The sequence below is a fragment of the Vicia villosa genome, unplaced genomic scaffold, assembly GCF_029867415.1.
Source record: "Vicia villosa cultivar HV-30 ecotype Madison, WI unplaced genomic scaffold, Vvil1.0 ctg.000084F_1_1_3, whole genome shotgun sequence".
In the NCBI taxonomy this organism is placed as follows: domain Eukaryota; kingdom Viridiplantae; phylum Streptophyta; class Magnoliopsida; order Fabales; family Fabaceae; genus Vicia; species Vicia villosa.
In genome coordinates, this window is record NW_026705007.1 from 363996 (window position 1) to 379890 (window position 15895).

The window sequence follows — 15895 nt, forward strand, 5'->3', positions numbered from 1 at the left end:
TGCTTCTCTCACCATGAAATCATATATGTTTGGCTCCACAAATTCGAGTAGCTATAAATGATTGTGGAGGTGAATAATTGATTTTAGTTTTTTTCTATTTTGGAGTAAAATTGATTTTGCTTTTAAAATTGATAATAACAAAATCTGTAACAAATATAAATGTGATTTTATATTAAAATTTAATGTTCAATTTATTTTTACGTAAATATATTCAAATATAAACTACTTTTTAAGTGAGTAATTTTAAAAAGTAATTTTATAAAATTAATTTATTCAAAATTATGTAAGGATAAAGTTACGAAAATAATTTTATCAAGTTCTGTACCAATTTTTCTGTTAATGAAAATCTTCTAAGAATTAAATTTTTATATTTGTATTTTCGGATAGTTATTTTTGAGATTGTTTTCAGATGTACACAACAGTTAAATTAGGTTTATTGTTGGATTAAATACATTTTTCGAAAATGAAACGGCGAGTACTATTAGATTTCCATTAAAGGCTGAATGGGGTTGGTATAGTAAACTATTACTGGATCTTAACTTAATTTTACTTAATATTATAAAATTAGAGCTTTAATCAAACAAACTTCGGAATGCCTTTCTCAATCATAGGGAAAGAAGTCATTTTTTCTTTTAAATATAAGTATAGTTGGGGTGGCAAACGGTAGGGGTGGGAATAGGCCAGGCCGGCCTACAGGGGCCTACGGCCCAGCCTACATAGGCCTAGGCCAGGCCAGGCCTATTTAATAAAGAGGCCAGGCTTAGGCTTTTTTAAAAGCCTATTTTATTAAATAGGCCAGGCTTAGGCTATTAAAAAAGCCTATGAAGCCCTATAGGCCGGCCTATATTTTCATATATATTAGAGATATGTTAAATAAGTTGGTTCATGTATGCATATATATTAAAAAAAACTAAATAGGCTACCATATATATATATATATATATATATATATATATATATATATATATATATATATATATATATATATATATATATATATATATATATATATATATATATATATATATAACAAATGCTAAATAGGTTCATTTATATATGTACATATATGCCGACATACAAGACTTCTTAAGTTATATAGATTAATTGAAAACTTTAATGAGATACAAGCTTTTTAAATAGGCTTTCAGGCCAGGCCAGGCTTTTAAAAAGGCCAGGCCAAGCCAAAAAACTGAGCCTATGATAGGCCTTAGGCCAGGCTTAGGCCTTTAAAGTTTATCGTAGGCCAGGCTCAGGCCTTCTAAAGCCTAGCCTAGCCTAGCCTATTTCCACCCCTAGCAAACGGGCATATCCGTCCTATTTAGATTTGTCTCGTAAAAGTCTGTAAAAAATAGGACGGAGCGGAACAAGCATGGTTGAGGATACGCGTCTAAAACGGGACGAACATGGTTGAGTAAGGTTGAGTCTGTAAAAAATAAGACGGGGCGGGACACGTATGGTTGATGATGCGTGTCTAAAACGGGACGGTCATGGTTGAGGATGCATGTCTAAATTATCTAGATTTCAATATTTTTTTCATTAATATTTTCTAGCCCGATTAGAATATTATAAGTATTTCCCCTATAAAAGTTTGATAAATTTGTAACAGAAAATTAAGTGAAATATAATTTTAAGTTATTTGTAGAATAACACTACATGTTTGATTACGACCAATAAAAAATATTATAATAAAATTATATTATATTAGACATTGTTTTTATAGGACAACACTCATTTTTCAATATTTTATTTATCATTATTTTTTTATTGGTTGAAACACATTGAATAACAATAGTCATAGTAACATTGGAGTATTCATTCAGACATGTCATCCCACTTTCTACTTAATTGCTTTTTATAATAAAAATAATAATTAAATAATAAAAAATACCCGTTAAAACCTAAAAAAATTAATCCCTAATTCATTGGTACGTTTCCATGTAAATAGCATTCATTTACGGCCAAAATTTTCCCACTACCCTATTTCCCTGTAAATATGCGACCCTGCAATTTTAGTCCCTTTAAAATTTTTCTTCAATGAATGGTCCTCACAAACTTTTCCGTCTCCAACATTGGTCCCTCCCGTTAGTTTCCACTAACGGAGGCTGACGTGACACGCCACGTGGAAGACAGCTTTGCAAAAATCTAAAAACTTTTGAAATTACGGGGGTTTTTAACCTCCTCTAAAGCGCCTCTTCATAGAATCTACATGACATAGAGCACAACCTTTTTGAAGCACTTGAATAACCATTACTGAATCAGAGTCAACATCAAGACTTCAAAATCCTCTAGTCCAAAAAAAATGTATGCCCTTAAAACTACCCCATAATCCATATTCCAAATAAAAATGATGGTAATGATGAGTTCCTTTAACTAACTGTCGTCACAATCAATAAAACCTTTACTTATCCAGCAGTGGAAAAGACCAAACAAAACAAAAAGGTTTTTTTGCAAGCTAATCCCAAATTGCAAACCTTCTTATCCCACTATAACCAAACTTCTGATCCAACATACCATTCCATGTGTTAGTTTTTTTGTTTTAATTTTAGCAGTGCACAACAACATGTATATGCAGTGAACATTGATTGATGTTGTGAACATTGATTGAACATTGAGAATGACTTCTAAATAAACTCAATTCTCAAATTGTTAATCTTTTCCTTGGAAAACTGATGCAATGGCATGTATGGCTCATCATCCTCACACCTGATAAAATTATAAACTGCATGTTAGTAAAAAACAAAAAAAGGAAAAAAAAAACCATTTAAATCCAGAGCACGGAAAAAAGAGACAAGATTGTTCCTCAATTTGTATCTTTATGATTGAACTTACTTGTCTGAAATTTGTAATGTTGGGTACAAATCATGTAAAATCTTAGCAAGTTCTTAACAGTGTACCATTCTCTCAGACAAACAATATGCGTGAATATGGGCGTTCACAAAACAATTATCAATAAGTTGGAAATACTCCTAAATAAAAATTACCATTTATCATGTCTAGAATTGGTTGAATACTTTCATTAACCTCTGGTTGTAAGAGAGGTCCAACAACCATTCTTGGGTTAATAACAACCATGTCAATCTTGTTTTCATTTGCAAACTAGTAAGATACCCGTGCTTCCGCACGGGTAAATTTATTTAATATTGTATGAAATTAATTAGATACATATAAATTTTTAATAAATGATTTAAATACAAATGAAAAATATAATATAAATTTAATTATATTAAATAATTATATAAAAAAAGAATCTGGAAGATGAAGATAAAAAAAATGAAATTTTAACATTTAAAAATAAAAATTATCTCTCAATTTATATTAATTGTTGATTAAAATAAAATAGATACTTTGTTGATAATGACCCGTGAAATAAAAAATTTATTTGATCCGATATAAAATATATTTAAATACAAATGTAAAATGAACAATAATCATATGAATTTAAAAATAAGGATATTATCTTTCTAATAAAAACAATGATTGATTAAAATAAAATAAGTATTATGTTGATAGTGACTCGTGATATTACAATATTTTTAATTTTATTTTTATTAAAAAATAAATTATTTTTTAGAGTTGATATATAAATAGAGAAAAAAATTAAAATGAAAGTAAGAAAATTTGAGAGAAATTTGAAATTTTAATTAAGAAAGAGAAAGTGTGTAATGATCGATTAAAAATAAATTAAATATTAAATTGATAGTGACCCGTAAGATAAATAAATATTTAATTTTATTAAAGTTAAAAAAAATAGATTATTAATAATTTTTGTGATTAAATGAAAAAAAAATTAAAATGAAAGTAAAAAAGTGTGGGAAAATGAAATGTGAAAGAAATTTGAAAATTTAAGTAAGAGAGAGAAGAAGTGTGTTGGGGAGAAAAAGTTGGTTATTGAAAAGTTAAAAAATTGGACCAATGAGAGGCTGACAATTGGCGTTTGGTTATTGAAAGGTTGAAAAAGTGATATGTGATTTTGTTAGTTACTGAATTGCCCTTTTTTGTTTGTAAAGAAATTTTTAACTAAGGATATAATTGTCAAATTGGTCAATCTTTTATTAATTGTTTGTATAGTAGATTCCCATGCAGTAGCCTCATCCAAAGTCTTTGAAAGCATATACCATAACTGATAATACAAACAGCTGGCAAGAAAAAACACATACATCAAAATCGCATGTGCCAGCTTCAGGCAAGGAAATGTCATTGTGAAACCCTTTGTTGAGGAAGCTGCTTTGCAGGTCTTAAATTGAAGTGAAAATATTAACAGGGAATGGATGATAAAGTGGTTCCATATATAGTTTTGCTTTATCTCGAATGGAGTAGTAAATGAAAGAAAATAAAATCAGTGTTTCTGCCCCTGTTTTTGAGTTGTTGAAACGATATGTCAAACTTGTTTGGAAGGTATTTGAGAAAAGTTCAGAACCAATATTTTTGTTTTGTTTTTGTTAGTTTAGAGGAGGTTTAACCCCCGCAATTTCAAACGTTTGTAAATTTTTGCCAAGCTGTCTTTCACGTGGCGTGCCACGTCAGCCTCCGTTAGTGGAAACTAACGGGAGGGACCAATGTTGAGAACATAAAAGTTTGTGAGGATCATTCATTGAAGAAAATTTTTAAAGGGACTAAAATTACAGGATCGCATATTTATAGGGACTAAAAACGACACATTGAATAACAATAGTCAAAGTAACATTGGAGTATTCATTCAGACATGTCATCCCACTTCCTACTTAATTGCTTTTTATAATAAAAATAATAATTAAATAATAAAAAATACCCGTTAAAATCTAAAAAAATTAATCCCTAATTCATTGGTACGTTTCCATGTAAATAGCATTCATTTACGGCCAAAATTTTCCCACTACCCTATTTCCGTGTAAAATAAATAACACACTGCCAAAATTTACTAGCTAACTTATAATAAATAATATTATTATAATAAGAATTATAATATATATACTTTTTGATATAATTAAGCATGATAATTAATTTAGTATGATTACTGTGGTTAATTTTACGATGTACAAACTAGAGTTAACCTAATTAGTTTTACTTTATATCATAGTTGTTACTCAAGAGTTTTTTATGCACAGTAGTAAATATGTAACAAACCTTTATTCTAGAATCTTAGTCTCTATTCTCTTTTAAAACTTAAAATTAAAACTAAAGCAAATACTAATTATTTATTTATTGAAACACTGAAATCTTCTTACAATTTGTTATAACAACCCGTAGCCCATTTTTTATTTTATTTTTAAATAAATTTGATCAGTATATAAATAGTAAGATGACTTTTTCTAACATTAGAGTTCAAGAAAGTGAAAATCAGTGAGAGAAATCATGAGCAGTGAAAATCAGGTGAGTTTGATTCATCTTCTTCTTCCTACGCTCTGAAAAATGCAATGCATGTTATACATTAACATTTTCATTACTATAAAAATGCAATGATAACTAGGTTGAACACATACGTAAAGTAGCTTTTGATTTTGATTTTGATTTTAATGATCATGTTGATTTTGATTCTAAAGTTTTATATCTTATTTGCAGCCTTCTTATACCCTTCGATTCGACGGTTCATCCGATGGAAATCCTGGACCAGCTGGTGCAGGAGCTATACTGTTTGCTAAAGATGGGAATGTGGTATCGAATTTATGCAACAATTCAATAGAATATCATGTTATACTTTTTAGTTACAAGATGTATAGCTGACTCTCATGTTTATTTTCTTGCTAGGTTTATCGATTCCGGGAAGGACTAGGATATCAAACAAATAATGCTGCTGAGTTTCGCGCATTAATTTTAGGAATGAAACAAGCCATAAAGAAAGGGTTTAAGAACGTCATTGCGGAAGGAGACGGACGACTTGTTATCAATCAGGTATGTTCTAAGTATGGCACAGTTTCTACAACAACAGCAACCAGAAAGAAAGTCTCCTTTGGATTCATTTAGTTTCATATTCTTCCTAATTGGTTAGATATTTTCAATTTTTATACAATTTTCTTTTGTAAACAACAGTTCCAGGGTTTATGGACAATCAGTGATGCGGATATAAAGATGCTACGTGATGAGGCTTTGGAGTTGAAGGGTAGGTTTCAATCATTCCGCATGCGACACATTCCTGAGGTATTTTATTTAGCATTTTGGTCTATATTTACATTCAGTTTTGGCTAAATTTTTATCTCTTTGATTTAAGATTACAACTCCTTATAATATGTTTCTTTTTTATGTTTAAAGAGCTATAACAGTACAGCTGATTCTCTAGCAAACCAGGCTATTGATCTTGGAGGTTAGTTAGACTTCATGAATTTTCTTAGATCCATATAGGTTTACTTAATGTTTGATTCTTTGATTTTCTGATTATTGAAAATTGAATTGAAACCAAAATGCGTCTTTGATTTTTTTTCAATTGATATATCTCCATTTAGATAACTCTTTGAAACAATACTGAGAACAATTTTTTTTTGTGTGTAGATGGTCAAGTTGAAGAGGAGAGTCTTGGTTAATGATCATGTGACAGAATTCCATTGTCAAAAACTATCGGCAATTATGTTACATTTCATGTTGAAGTTTTTCCATCTACGTTTAGTATTAAAGGTTGTATGTGCATGTTTTTGAATTTCTATTTTCTATATTCATCTGAAAAACTCTTGTTATGTGATTATCATATTTAGTGCGACTCAAGGTGATTGAATTGATGTTATGAATGGATGGAAATATGCTGGGTCTCGCCAAGTTTAAGTCTGACCTGTCAAAAAAACCAAAGTCTAAGTTTGGCCTATAGTTTGTCGTAGACTTATTTTTTAGGTCGCCTTTTCAAAAGTCTAGTTAGTCTTTTAGCCTACCTAAAAGCCTATTTGTTTTAGACATATATAAATAAGCAATTAAAATAATATTTAAATATACTAACTTATTTTAACTTACCTATTAGCATAAGTTTTAGGAGACTATTTATTTAAGAGAACTTATGAAAATAATGTTCATCTGGTGTTTTCATCTTATTTTCACAAGTTCTTCAAGATAACTAAGTTTTATTTATGTATTTTAATTCAAAGTACAAAACATAACTTAATTAATTATTATAAAAAAATATTCATATTTATTTAAATAGGCCGGTCTGATAGGCTTAAAAAACTTTTTTTAGGGCCTAAGAAATAGCCTTTTTAATTAAATAAATTTATAAAGAAGCCTAGACCTTTTCTATTTGAAAATAATGTGTGGCCTAACTTGAATCTATATAGGCTAGCCTATAAGTCTTTGTTATCGGCGTGATCTATTTCCACCCCTTTGCTATGACTGAAAAAAGAAATTTCATTTGATAAATTTATATTCTTCCTAATGAAACTTAAAATTTATGGTACTTGTAGAACCTACAACAAAAAAGTTTAGGAAACTTGATTGTATTAATTACTTTTTTTTTTTGGTGTGGAATCTTTTATTGATTGCGTGATATAATTAGTTCAGTCATTTGCATATTATTTAATTTTAAATTAGGTTAATTATCTTTGCATCGGGCATATTATAATAAAATACATATTTAAATATTTTTAATAAAAAAAATGATAATTTTGATTATAATTTTTTTAATGAATAAGTTTAAAGAATATATTAAATTTGACTCTAATATTACACATAAGAACTATAAATATATTTTACCTTTTAATTTACATTTTTTGTATTTTATATATTTATTAGAATTTTTAATAATAACTCTTGTATTAGTTTAAGTATCTATTTATTATTTGGACTATAATTTACAAAAACTTTATAGGAAAACATACATTTATAATATATATTGATGAAAATCATGTCAACTCTTATGATATTATAAAGTTTTTTGTTTTTTTATATCTTATCATATTTTATACTATCTAGTGTTTTCAACATTTTTTTTTTGAAATTTTAGAAATCAACTTTGCGACCGACTAATCCACGAGGATCAATTTCACCGTTCACAAGAGGGAGTCCCGTTTAAAGGCAGAATAAAGCTCTGTATGAACTGGCCAAGACAATCTTATTTGAAAGTTGTTGAAAAGAAAAAATCAACATGAAGCGACATGTTCCAACACCAAACCCATTTTTGTAAGGACTAAAGCGGAACCACAACCAATATTAGTACTACTATTGTTGTTGTTTTCATTGATCATCATTTGTTCTACATTTTCATCAACATTCATTCATCTCATCAACAACAACAAAATTTATAACAATTATGGAGTGACAGACGATAATAAGACAAGGAAGGTTAGAAGAAATGTAAACAACAAATGAAACGCACATAAAGTACGAGGGAAAAGCAGAGGAGTTCAAGAATGTCACCACATACTTCTTCACCAAAATTTCTAGTGACTTTGGTGCAAAAGAGATGTACTCCATTTTTAAGGATTATAAGGAGATTGAAGAAGTGGTGATTCTACCGAAGAGGGATAAGAGAGGGAAGATATACGATTTTGTTAGGTTCAACAATGTATAAGAGGAAAGGGTGTTGACAACAAGATTATATAACATCTTCATTAGAAGTAGGAAACTCTATGCAAGTATACCCAGGTTTAAGAGAGGAAAATATGAAACGAAAGGGACAACTTGTGTTGGAAATCAAACTATTAGAGCAAGGACGAAATAAAAGTAACCTCACTTTGAGAAAACTTATTCCTACTAGAGGAAAGATGAGGGTGAACTAAAGACCCTAGCGGTGGAAGCGAGAGATTGGCTAGGACAATGGTTCGCTGAGATTGGACAATGGCAATCTGATTTCAAAATGAGTTTGGTTGGTGAACTTACTTACTTTCTTGACTTTCAAGTTAAGCAAATGAAAGATGGTATATTTGTATTCCATAGCAAATATTCCAGAAATAAAGTGAAAAATTTTGAGTAGGTGGTCTCTTATATATCACTTCTAGTCGTATTAACATCACTTTCTCGGTTGTCGTATCTGTTCGGTATCAATTCAATCCTAAAATGAGTCATCTCACACAAGTCAAGAGAATCATCGAGTACATAAGTGGAACATCTAACTATTTCCATATGTACTCCTTTGATACCAACTCTTTTCTAGTTGGTTATTGTGATGTTGATAGGGGGGTAATGCAGAGGATTGAAAAATCACTTTTAGTGAATATTTCTTCCTAGGAAACAACATCATATCCTATTTTAGCAAAAAAAGAAAAACCGTGTCTCCTTATCCACTCAGAAGCTGAATACATTGGTGCAGGAAGTAGTTGCACTCAATGGATGAAGCAAATGTTAAAAGAGTACAATGTGACCCAAGAAGTTATGACATTATACGATGACAACATGAGTGCTATCAAAATCTCAAAAAAATTCACTCCAACATAGTTGTACCAAGCACATTGACATTTGACACATTCTCATCAGGTAGCTTGCAGAGAAAAAATAATTTCTCTTGATCATGTTACCACTAAAAAACAACTAGAGGACATATTTACAAAAGCCCTATATGTCATTCAGTTTGAAAACTCAAGGCTTCATTAGGACTGTGTGTAATGGAGTTATAGCAATTAATTATTAGGTGGCTGAAAAGTTATTGGATCGTATTATTGTCCAACCAGCCTGCGCATTCCAAGACTTTTGTTACGTATTTTGTTCAGCCCAATGCAGAGACAAAAAAATCACATATTAAAAATTCAAAAGACATATAGACATTTCACTTTCGCGCTTCACACCTCTCCCAAACTGCCCTTTTTTTTCCAGAGTCTCTTTTTCACTTTCGTATCATTTTTCCTACAATCATGGTGGATACCAAGCAAGAAACCAACACAATTGAAAAGATAAGAAAATATTTAAGAAACTTAAGGAAATATCTAAAGAAGATGATGCCATCACCAACATTCACGGAGTACGCAAAGATGTTGTGATTTGAAAAAAGGATAACGGTCCGACCAAATATCCTTCTCCTTTCTAACAACATAATGAATTCAAGAGAAAGAATTCGAAGAAGGTGGATGATCGTATTCCACTTATAATGTCTCACCAAACAGACACCTGACCAACGACTGTCTCAATAATAAAGGAGAACAAAGACACTAGAAAGTCTATTTGTCCTCAAGCTAAAGCCAAAGCTACCCAACCGATGTTCCATTGAAAGTTGTTCCTCTCAAAGTTGTTCACCCCAACAAAGACCAAGGCAAAATATCTAAATCACCTAAACTGTCTGATATACGATCTTCCAAAAATGTTCTTGTAGTTTCGAACCTTAATATTGAGACAAGAAAACTAAAAACGAAGAGTTTAATAACGTAAAACAAACCATAGAAACCCTAAATGCTTGTGACAACCCACCAACTAAAAATATCTTATAAAATCTCCTTAGTCATGAAACAAGTTTAATAAAACCACTGCATGAAACCCATATGGAGAATGTATCCATTCTTAAAACCCAAAACTAAAAGTATAAATCCACCACAACCAAAAAGGCGGTTGTGTCAAACAAGAAGAAAATAAGTTCCAAAAAATATTCATGTAGCTGTGATTGAGAAGAAGAAGAAATATGCATAGATAAAGAATAAGTTTTTAGTCAAGAAAACACCACTCCTAAAAAAATGTGATGGTTAAAATGAAGAAGACCTCTGTGCGCTCGAAAAAGTAGATTGTCGAAGACAATGTTGTGACATCCCATTTGACATCTTGGAGGAACCTGCTGCAAAAAAATAAATAAAAATGGAGGTGGATGGATAGAAACTCAATCATAATGTACCTACTATCCCATTGGAAAACATCTCCTTTCACTCTAAGAAGTGTTCTCAAATGGAAATATGTGCTCCACAAACGAATATCCCCCAAAAGAGAACTATGTGAAGATGCTAAGAAGTGTACCAAAATAACGAAACTGCTCAGCGATGCACATGTCCTGAAGTCTGTGATCAACATTGGTCCTTTCTATTCATAGCTGATCATGGAGTTTATTGTGAACCTTCCCAAAGAATTAAATGATGCCGATAATAATGACTTTAAAAAGGTGCATGTTCGAAGACACTATTTTGATTTCTCATCTTCAATCATTAATGACTATATGGGGTGAGGAAAAATCATTAATGTTGACCGTGAACCACCCTTGAAGACCATTGCTTAATAAATAACAGGAAACATTCATGATGATTGACCTTATTAAGGTTTTCTTAATGCTTCAAACTTCATCATCAAATATGATATTCTTTAAAAGATTGGTGTTGCCAACTGGTAACCCTCAAACCATGGTTCATGTATTACTCTTATACTTTCTAGTTTGTTGTATCAAATTGGGACTAGAGCAGCTTTTGATTTTGGTGAATATGCAATTTGTTAAGCATGTAAACTTTTATGCCATAAAAATTTCTAATGTTTTTGTTGAAGATGAAGTATGTACTTCTCCTAGTTTATTAAGTTTTAGTTATAAGATTTTTGCTGGGAAATATGTCCCTAACATTGTTCTTCCCGTTTTTCCAAATATTGACAAGTCTAATACAGTTTTTGATGATAAAGTTCTTTGTTTTTGTATGTCAGTGGGGGTCTGTCAGCTATCTCCTCCATTTGTCGATTTTGAGACAAATAGAGGGATAATAAACACATTTCTATACTACTTTTATGCCCATGTGTGGTTGATTCTGTTCTTTGGTTTTGTATGTCAGTGGGGGCCTGTCAGCTATCTCCCCCATTTGTCGCTTTTGAGACAAATAGGGGGAGAATAAGCACATTTTTTATACTAATTTTATGCTACGTGGTTTTTGGTACCTAATATGATCTTTAATGATGAATCTAATTGCATGTATGTGTGTTATTTTTTATGCTCTGTTGTGAACTGACGTTAGCTACCTAAAAAGCTTTCTTTGTAACTATTATGTTGATCTTTGAAGTTGATGAGATCCTTATATCTGATATTGTTTGTAAGAATGTGCATAACATCTTGCACGTTGTTGATTTGTCTAAAAAATAGTCAAAGTAGAAGTTTGTTATTACAATTGATTGGAAATTTGTTGTAGGGAACATGTTAAGAAAGATGTTATGACTTAACGCAAGACGTTCTGTCTCAGATTGCTTTCTGGATACAAATTTCTTAATTGATTGAATTTTGCTCCAACAAGATTTGTTTCTCTTCGGAAAATATTTTATTCTGAATCATTTGCTGATGATATTGGAATTCTTATTCATGTCAAATTAAGATTTAATTAGATATTATTTACTCAAGATTCAAAATTGATTTTTATGAAGATTGATTCTTCGTACGCCATTTTGGAAACCAGACATTTTCATGCCAAAACTCTACTGGACTTTTATGCGGTTGTTTCCATTTTAGGAGAGGTTCTACCTCATGTGAAGACTTGGACCTTGTAGATTGAAACTTGCCGTTTGATAATTTTTATTAAGTCTTTTGTTTTTTATTATTAATACTCTATTATGTGGATAACTTTCATACATTAGAAGAATATAGTATTTGTTTGCAACTGTGGTATATCACTCCATATATTTATATAATTGTACAAACACTTGGGAGAGTGTTTGAGTGATAGTGATAGGAGTTTCAAATTCAGGAGGAGTCTAGATCGAAGTTCATTGGTAGTATTAGGAAAATGACAATGAATTGAGAGAGTTCAGATGAGACAATCGTTGTTGAAGTTGGTAGTTGTGATGTTGGAGTTTGTTTGAAGTCCCACATTGCTTAAGTTTCAGGGATGTTGGGTGTATAAATATGTGAGGATAACCTCATCCTTTGAGCTAGCTTTTAGGGTTGAGATTTAAGCATATTTAACATATTATCAAAGTCGGGTTAAGGACTACAGTGTGCGCATTTGACTCAGACCCACGCTAGGCGTGAGAGTGGGTTTTGAAGTTGGTAGTTGTGATGTTGGAGTTTGTTTGAAGTCTCACATTTCGAGGGCAACTTCACCCTTTGAGTTAGCTTTTAGGGTTGAGATCCAAATATATTTAACAGTCGTGTACTATTGACTACTGATTAGTGAAATTTTTTCGTTGTGCTGATGCTGCCCAGACATAGGTGACTTTGCACCAAATTAAATTAACAATTACATGTGTGATTTATTTTATTTATTGATTTTTGCTGTTACGTCTTCTTGTTGTCATACATATTGTTATAAATTAGATTTAGATTGATTTTTTTTCTTCCAATTATTAGATATTTGCTTTGATCTCATCATTTTAAATGATAGAAAAGTTATACTAGAGTCCCTTGATGAATATGGATGATAGATTTGATGTGAGAAAAAGGCAACCAATGCTTTAGAGTTTAAATATGAATAATTCTAATTATGTGCACAAGCAATTAGCTTTAAAATTGAAGTGTAGTATCACGTTGAAGAAATATTGCATGAAACGACAACATTCTTCACATATGCTTGCTTGTAATGAGGTTTATAGCATAAAAGTAACAAAAGTTCAAGACATAAAAAATAAAATGTTTGAACACTCTTGTGGGATGTTCAAGGACCTTATGGTGAAACGATCTGTGTTACATGCATGACTTTGAATTTTTTTAAGGATGTTCTTGCTATTATTCATAAAACTAGAGGGCAAATATGTCCAACCATGAAAATCAGAAAAGGCCAAGAGTCAGAATCAGATTCTTCCCTCTGTGGACTGTACTAAGCAAATAGGAGTAGTGGTACATAACAGAATAGTACAAAACAAATACTCACTTTTCTGTCCTTTTTAGCCCTCTAACTAACTACATGCACTATTTACCTACCACATGAAATTAATCAAAATATCAACATTTAGTTCTAAACAATTTTCATTTTATTTAATAATCATTTTTTAACTGATGAATAGTCTAACAAACCAAGTTGCATAGGAATATTGCAAAACAAAATCCTCATTCTAATTTCTTCTAATTAATAAAAATAATATTAATCATTATTATTAATATTATTAAGCCCTAATTAAAATTTGAGAGTGATCTCACTCCCATTGCTCTCTTCAACAAACCCTTTCCTCTCTCCTTCATTCTCAGAACTCCCTTCTTTCCAGCTCCCACTTTCAGACTTCCCATTCTCAATACTCTCCAACCCATCTCCACCTGTCTCCGGCGAGCCCTGACCGTGCGGGGTCGCCTTGTAAACATGGTGCATATGATGCGGCGGCGGAAGTAGCTGCTGCGGAGGTGCAGTAGTGTAATACTCCTGACCAGGTGCAGTGCAGTAGTGTGGCAGAGTCATATGATGAGAAGTAGGATGTCCACCGTAGAGAGTAGTTGCTCCGCCTGAATGCGCGGTGGCATATTCCGGTGGGACCCATATTCCTCCTAAAACAACCAGCTGTGCTGGTGGTGCACCTGGTTGTGCACTTAGGCTAGGCCTTCTTGTGTGTAGCCTATATTTCTTTTAGAAAAAAAAAAACAACATACGAAAAAAACAAAAGGTCGTTAGAAATTGTCAGAAAAAATAATCACTAGTACTGCAGTACAATAACAAGAAAGTTTCTGTTTTGTAGATGTGAGAGAGAAAAATACCTGCAAATGGCTTTTCACTTCATCATTGGTCAATCCATCCACCTTCATCAATTCCCTTATCTGTTTTGGTGTTGCCACTAACAATAACAAACAATCATATCAAAATGATTTATTATGGAACAATAGAATATAAACTGAATCAAGTTTATTATACTAAATTAACTTTATATAGATCAGATACATTGATTATTTAATAACTGTGACAACTATGACAGAAGGATATCTTAGTTATGTTTTTATTTGCATACCTTGAGATCCACCGAGCATTTGAAGAGCATTAACGAATCTGCGGTGCAAGTCAGGTGACCAACACCTTCTTGCTTTCCTATGAGTTTGGTTTGAATTGTTGCTTGTTGTTTGAGTATGTGATGATGCTACTGGACTTCCTTTCTCTTCGGTGTTTTCTCTCTTCTCTCCTTTTTCTTCATGTTTCTTATCCTCAACCTCTTTCTGGTTAGAGGCAAGTGCTAGTTCAGGAAGACCTTGATTTTGGCATGATGATGAGTTGTTTCTTTCTTTTGAGAACGGTAAAAAAGCTCCACCACCGTTTCTATGTTTAGGACTAATGTTGAATCCAATATTGTTGCTTTCAGGAGTTTCTTTCGCGGAATTTTGTTGTTTTGTTGCTTCAGTTGTTTGACTCCATAGTTGAGCACTTGTCATCCAGTTCGCCTTATCACATACATTATTATTAGTTATATTTTCCATGGTTTCTGAAGATGTTACTTCCTTTACCGGTATGAATTCTTCGAGAATCGGCTTTGTAACTCCTTGACTCACTTTGTAAGCTTGAAGTTGCTGCTTCGATGCCTCCATCGCTGAGAAATAGAAATCATTATTAATTAAAGTCACACTAACAATCATTATATCGAAGGGAAAGAAAGATGAGATGAAAGTGTACCGTTTGTGAGAAGTTGCATGCAGAGAGGAAGCTCGCGCTTGAACGCATCAATCTTGAGACGTTCTTCTTCCAAACGAGAAACAAACTCTTCGAGTTTGTAGGTTTGATCACTTTGTTCACCAACTGATTTCAATAACATGGAGTAGCTATGTGGCTTGCAATCCAAGCCTAGTTCAGACGGTGATGCCATTCTTAATTTGAAGAAATAGTTCACTAAGAAACAAAACAGTGTTTAAGATATGTTCATATAACAAAATAGAAAAACAAGGTGGTTATTGGTTTGTATGTAAAAAAAGAACAAACAAACAAGAAGAAAAGAGAGTGTTTGGTTTCTTGCTTTGATGTTGTTGTTCTTGTGGGGGAGAGAGGAAGAGAGAGATGTAGATAGAGATATATATAAAAGGGAGAGTATGTTGGTTTGTGAACACAAGGAGGATCAAGAGAGGATCATCTTCTTTTTAGAGGTGAGTTTAGTGGGAATAAAGTTGGTTTATATGAGAGAGAGACAAAAGAAAAAGCATGAGATAAAGCAATGAGATAATTGTAAC

The 15895-nt window shown here is 31.7% G+C and overlaps 2 protein-coding genes across 2 annotated transcripts; one reads left to right on the plus strand and one right to left on the minus strand.

Annotated features, from left to right (window-relative positions):
• The first annotated feature begins 5331 nt into the window (after positions 1 to 5331).
• LOC131623870 (uncharacterized) lies at positions 5332 to 6494 on the plus strand. Its single transcript, XM_058894867.1, has 6 exons — positions 5332 to 5349; positions 5539 to 5631; positions 5725 to 5868; positions 6007 to 6114; positions 6226 to 6277; positions 6463 to 6494. The coding sequence occupies exons 1-6, from the start codon at positions 5332 to 5334 to the stop codon at positions 6492 to 6494; spliced, it is 447 nt and encodes a 148-aa protein (XP_058750850.1).
• Positions 6495 to 13262: 6768 nt separating this feature from the next.
• On the minus strand, positions 13263 to 15809 carry LOC131623847 (myb family transcription factor EFM-like). The gene is made up of 4 exons (XM_058894849.1): positions 15348 to 15809; positions 14695 to 15264; positions 14447 to 14523; positions 13263 to 14315 (listed from the first exon to the last, which is right to left on the minus strand). The coding sequence occupies exons 1-4, from the start codon at positions 15535 to 15537 to the stop codon at positions 13878 to 13880; spliced, it is 1275 nt and encodes a 424-aa protein (XP_058750832.1). The 5' UTR covers positions 15538 to 15809; the 3' UTR covers positions 13263 to 13877.
• Between the last annotated feature and the right edge of the window lie 86 nt (positions 15810 to 15895).

What these genes read in the sequence shown, in the direction of transcription:
- LOC131623870 (XM_058894867.1), top strand. An exon ending in TTGCTAAAGATGGGAATGTG is followed by an intron (nt 5,632 to 5,724) that starts GTATCGAATTTA and finishes TTTTCTTGCTAG; the next exon opens with GTTTATCGATTCCGGGAAGG. An exon ending in CCAGGCTATTGATCTTGGAG is followed by an intron (nt 6,278 to 6,462) that starts GTTAGTTAGACT and finishes TTTTGTGTGTAG; the next exon opens with ATGGTCAAGTTGAAGAGGAG.
- LOC131623847 (XM_058894849.1), bottom strand. Translation starts at nt 15,537, where the DNA reads ATGGCATCACCGTCTGAACTAGGCTTGGATTGCAAGCCACATAGCTAC. An exon ending in CATGCAACTTCTCACAAACG is followed by an intron (nt 15,265 to 15,347) that starts GTACACTTTCAT and finishes TCTATTTCTCAG; the next exon opens with CGATGGAGGCATCGAAGCAG. An exon ending in AAGTGAAAAGCCATTTGCAG is followed by an intron (nt 14,316 to 14,446) that starts GTATTTTTCTCT and finishes TTTTTCTAAAAG; the next exon opens with AAATATAGGCTACACACAAG.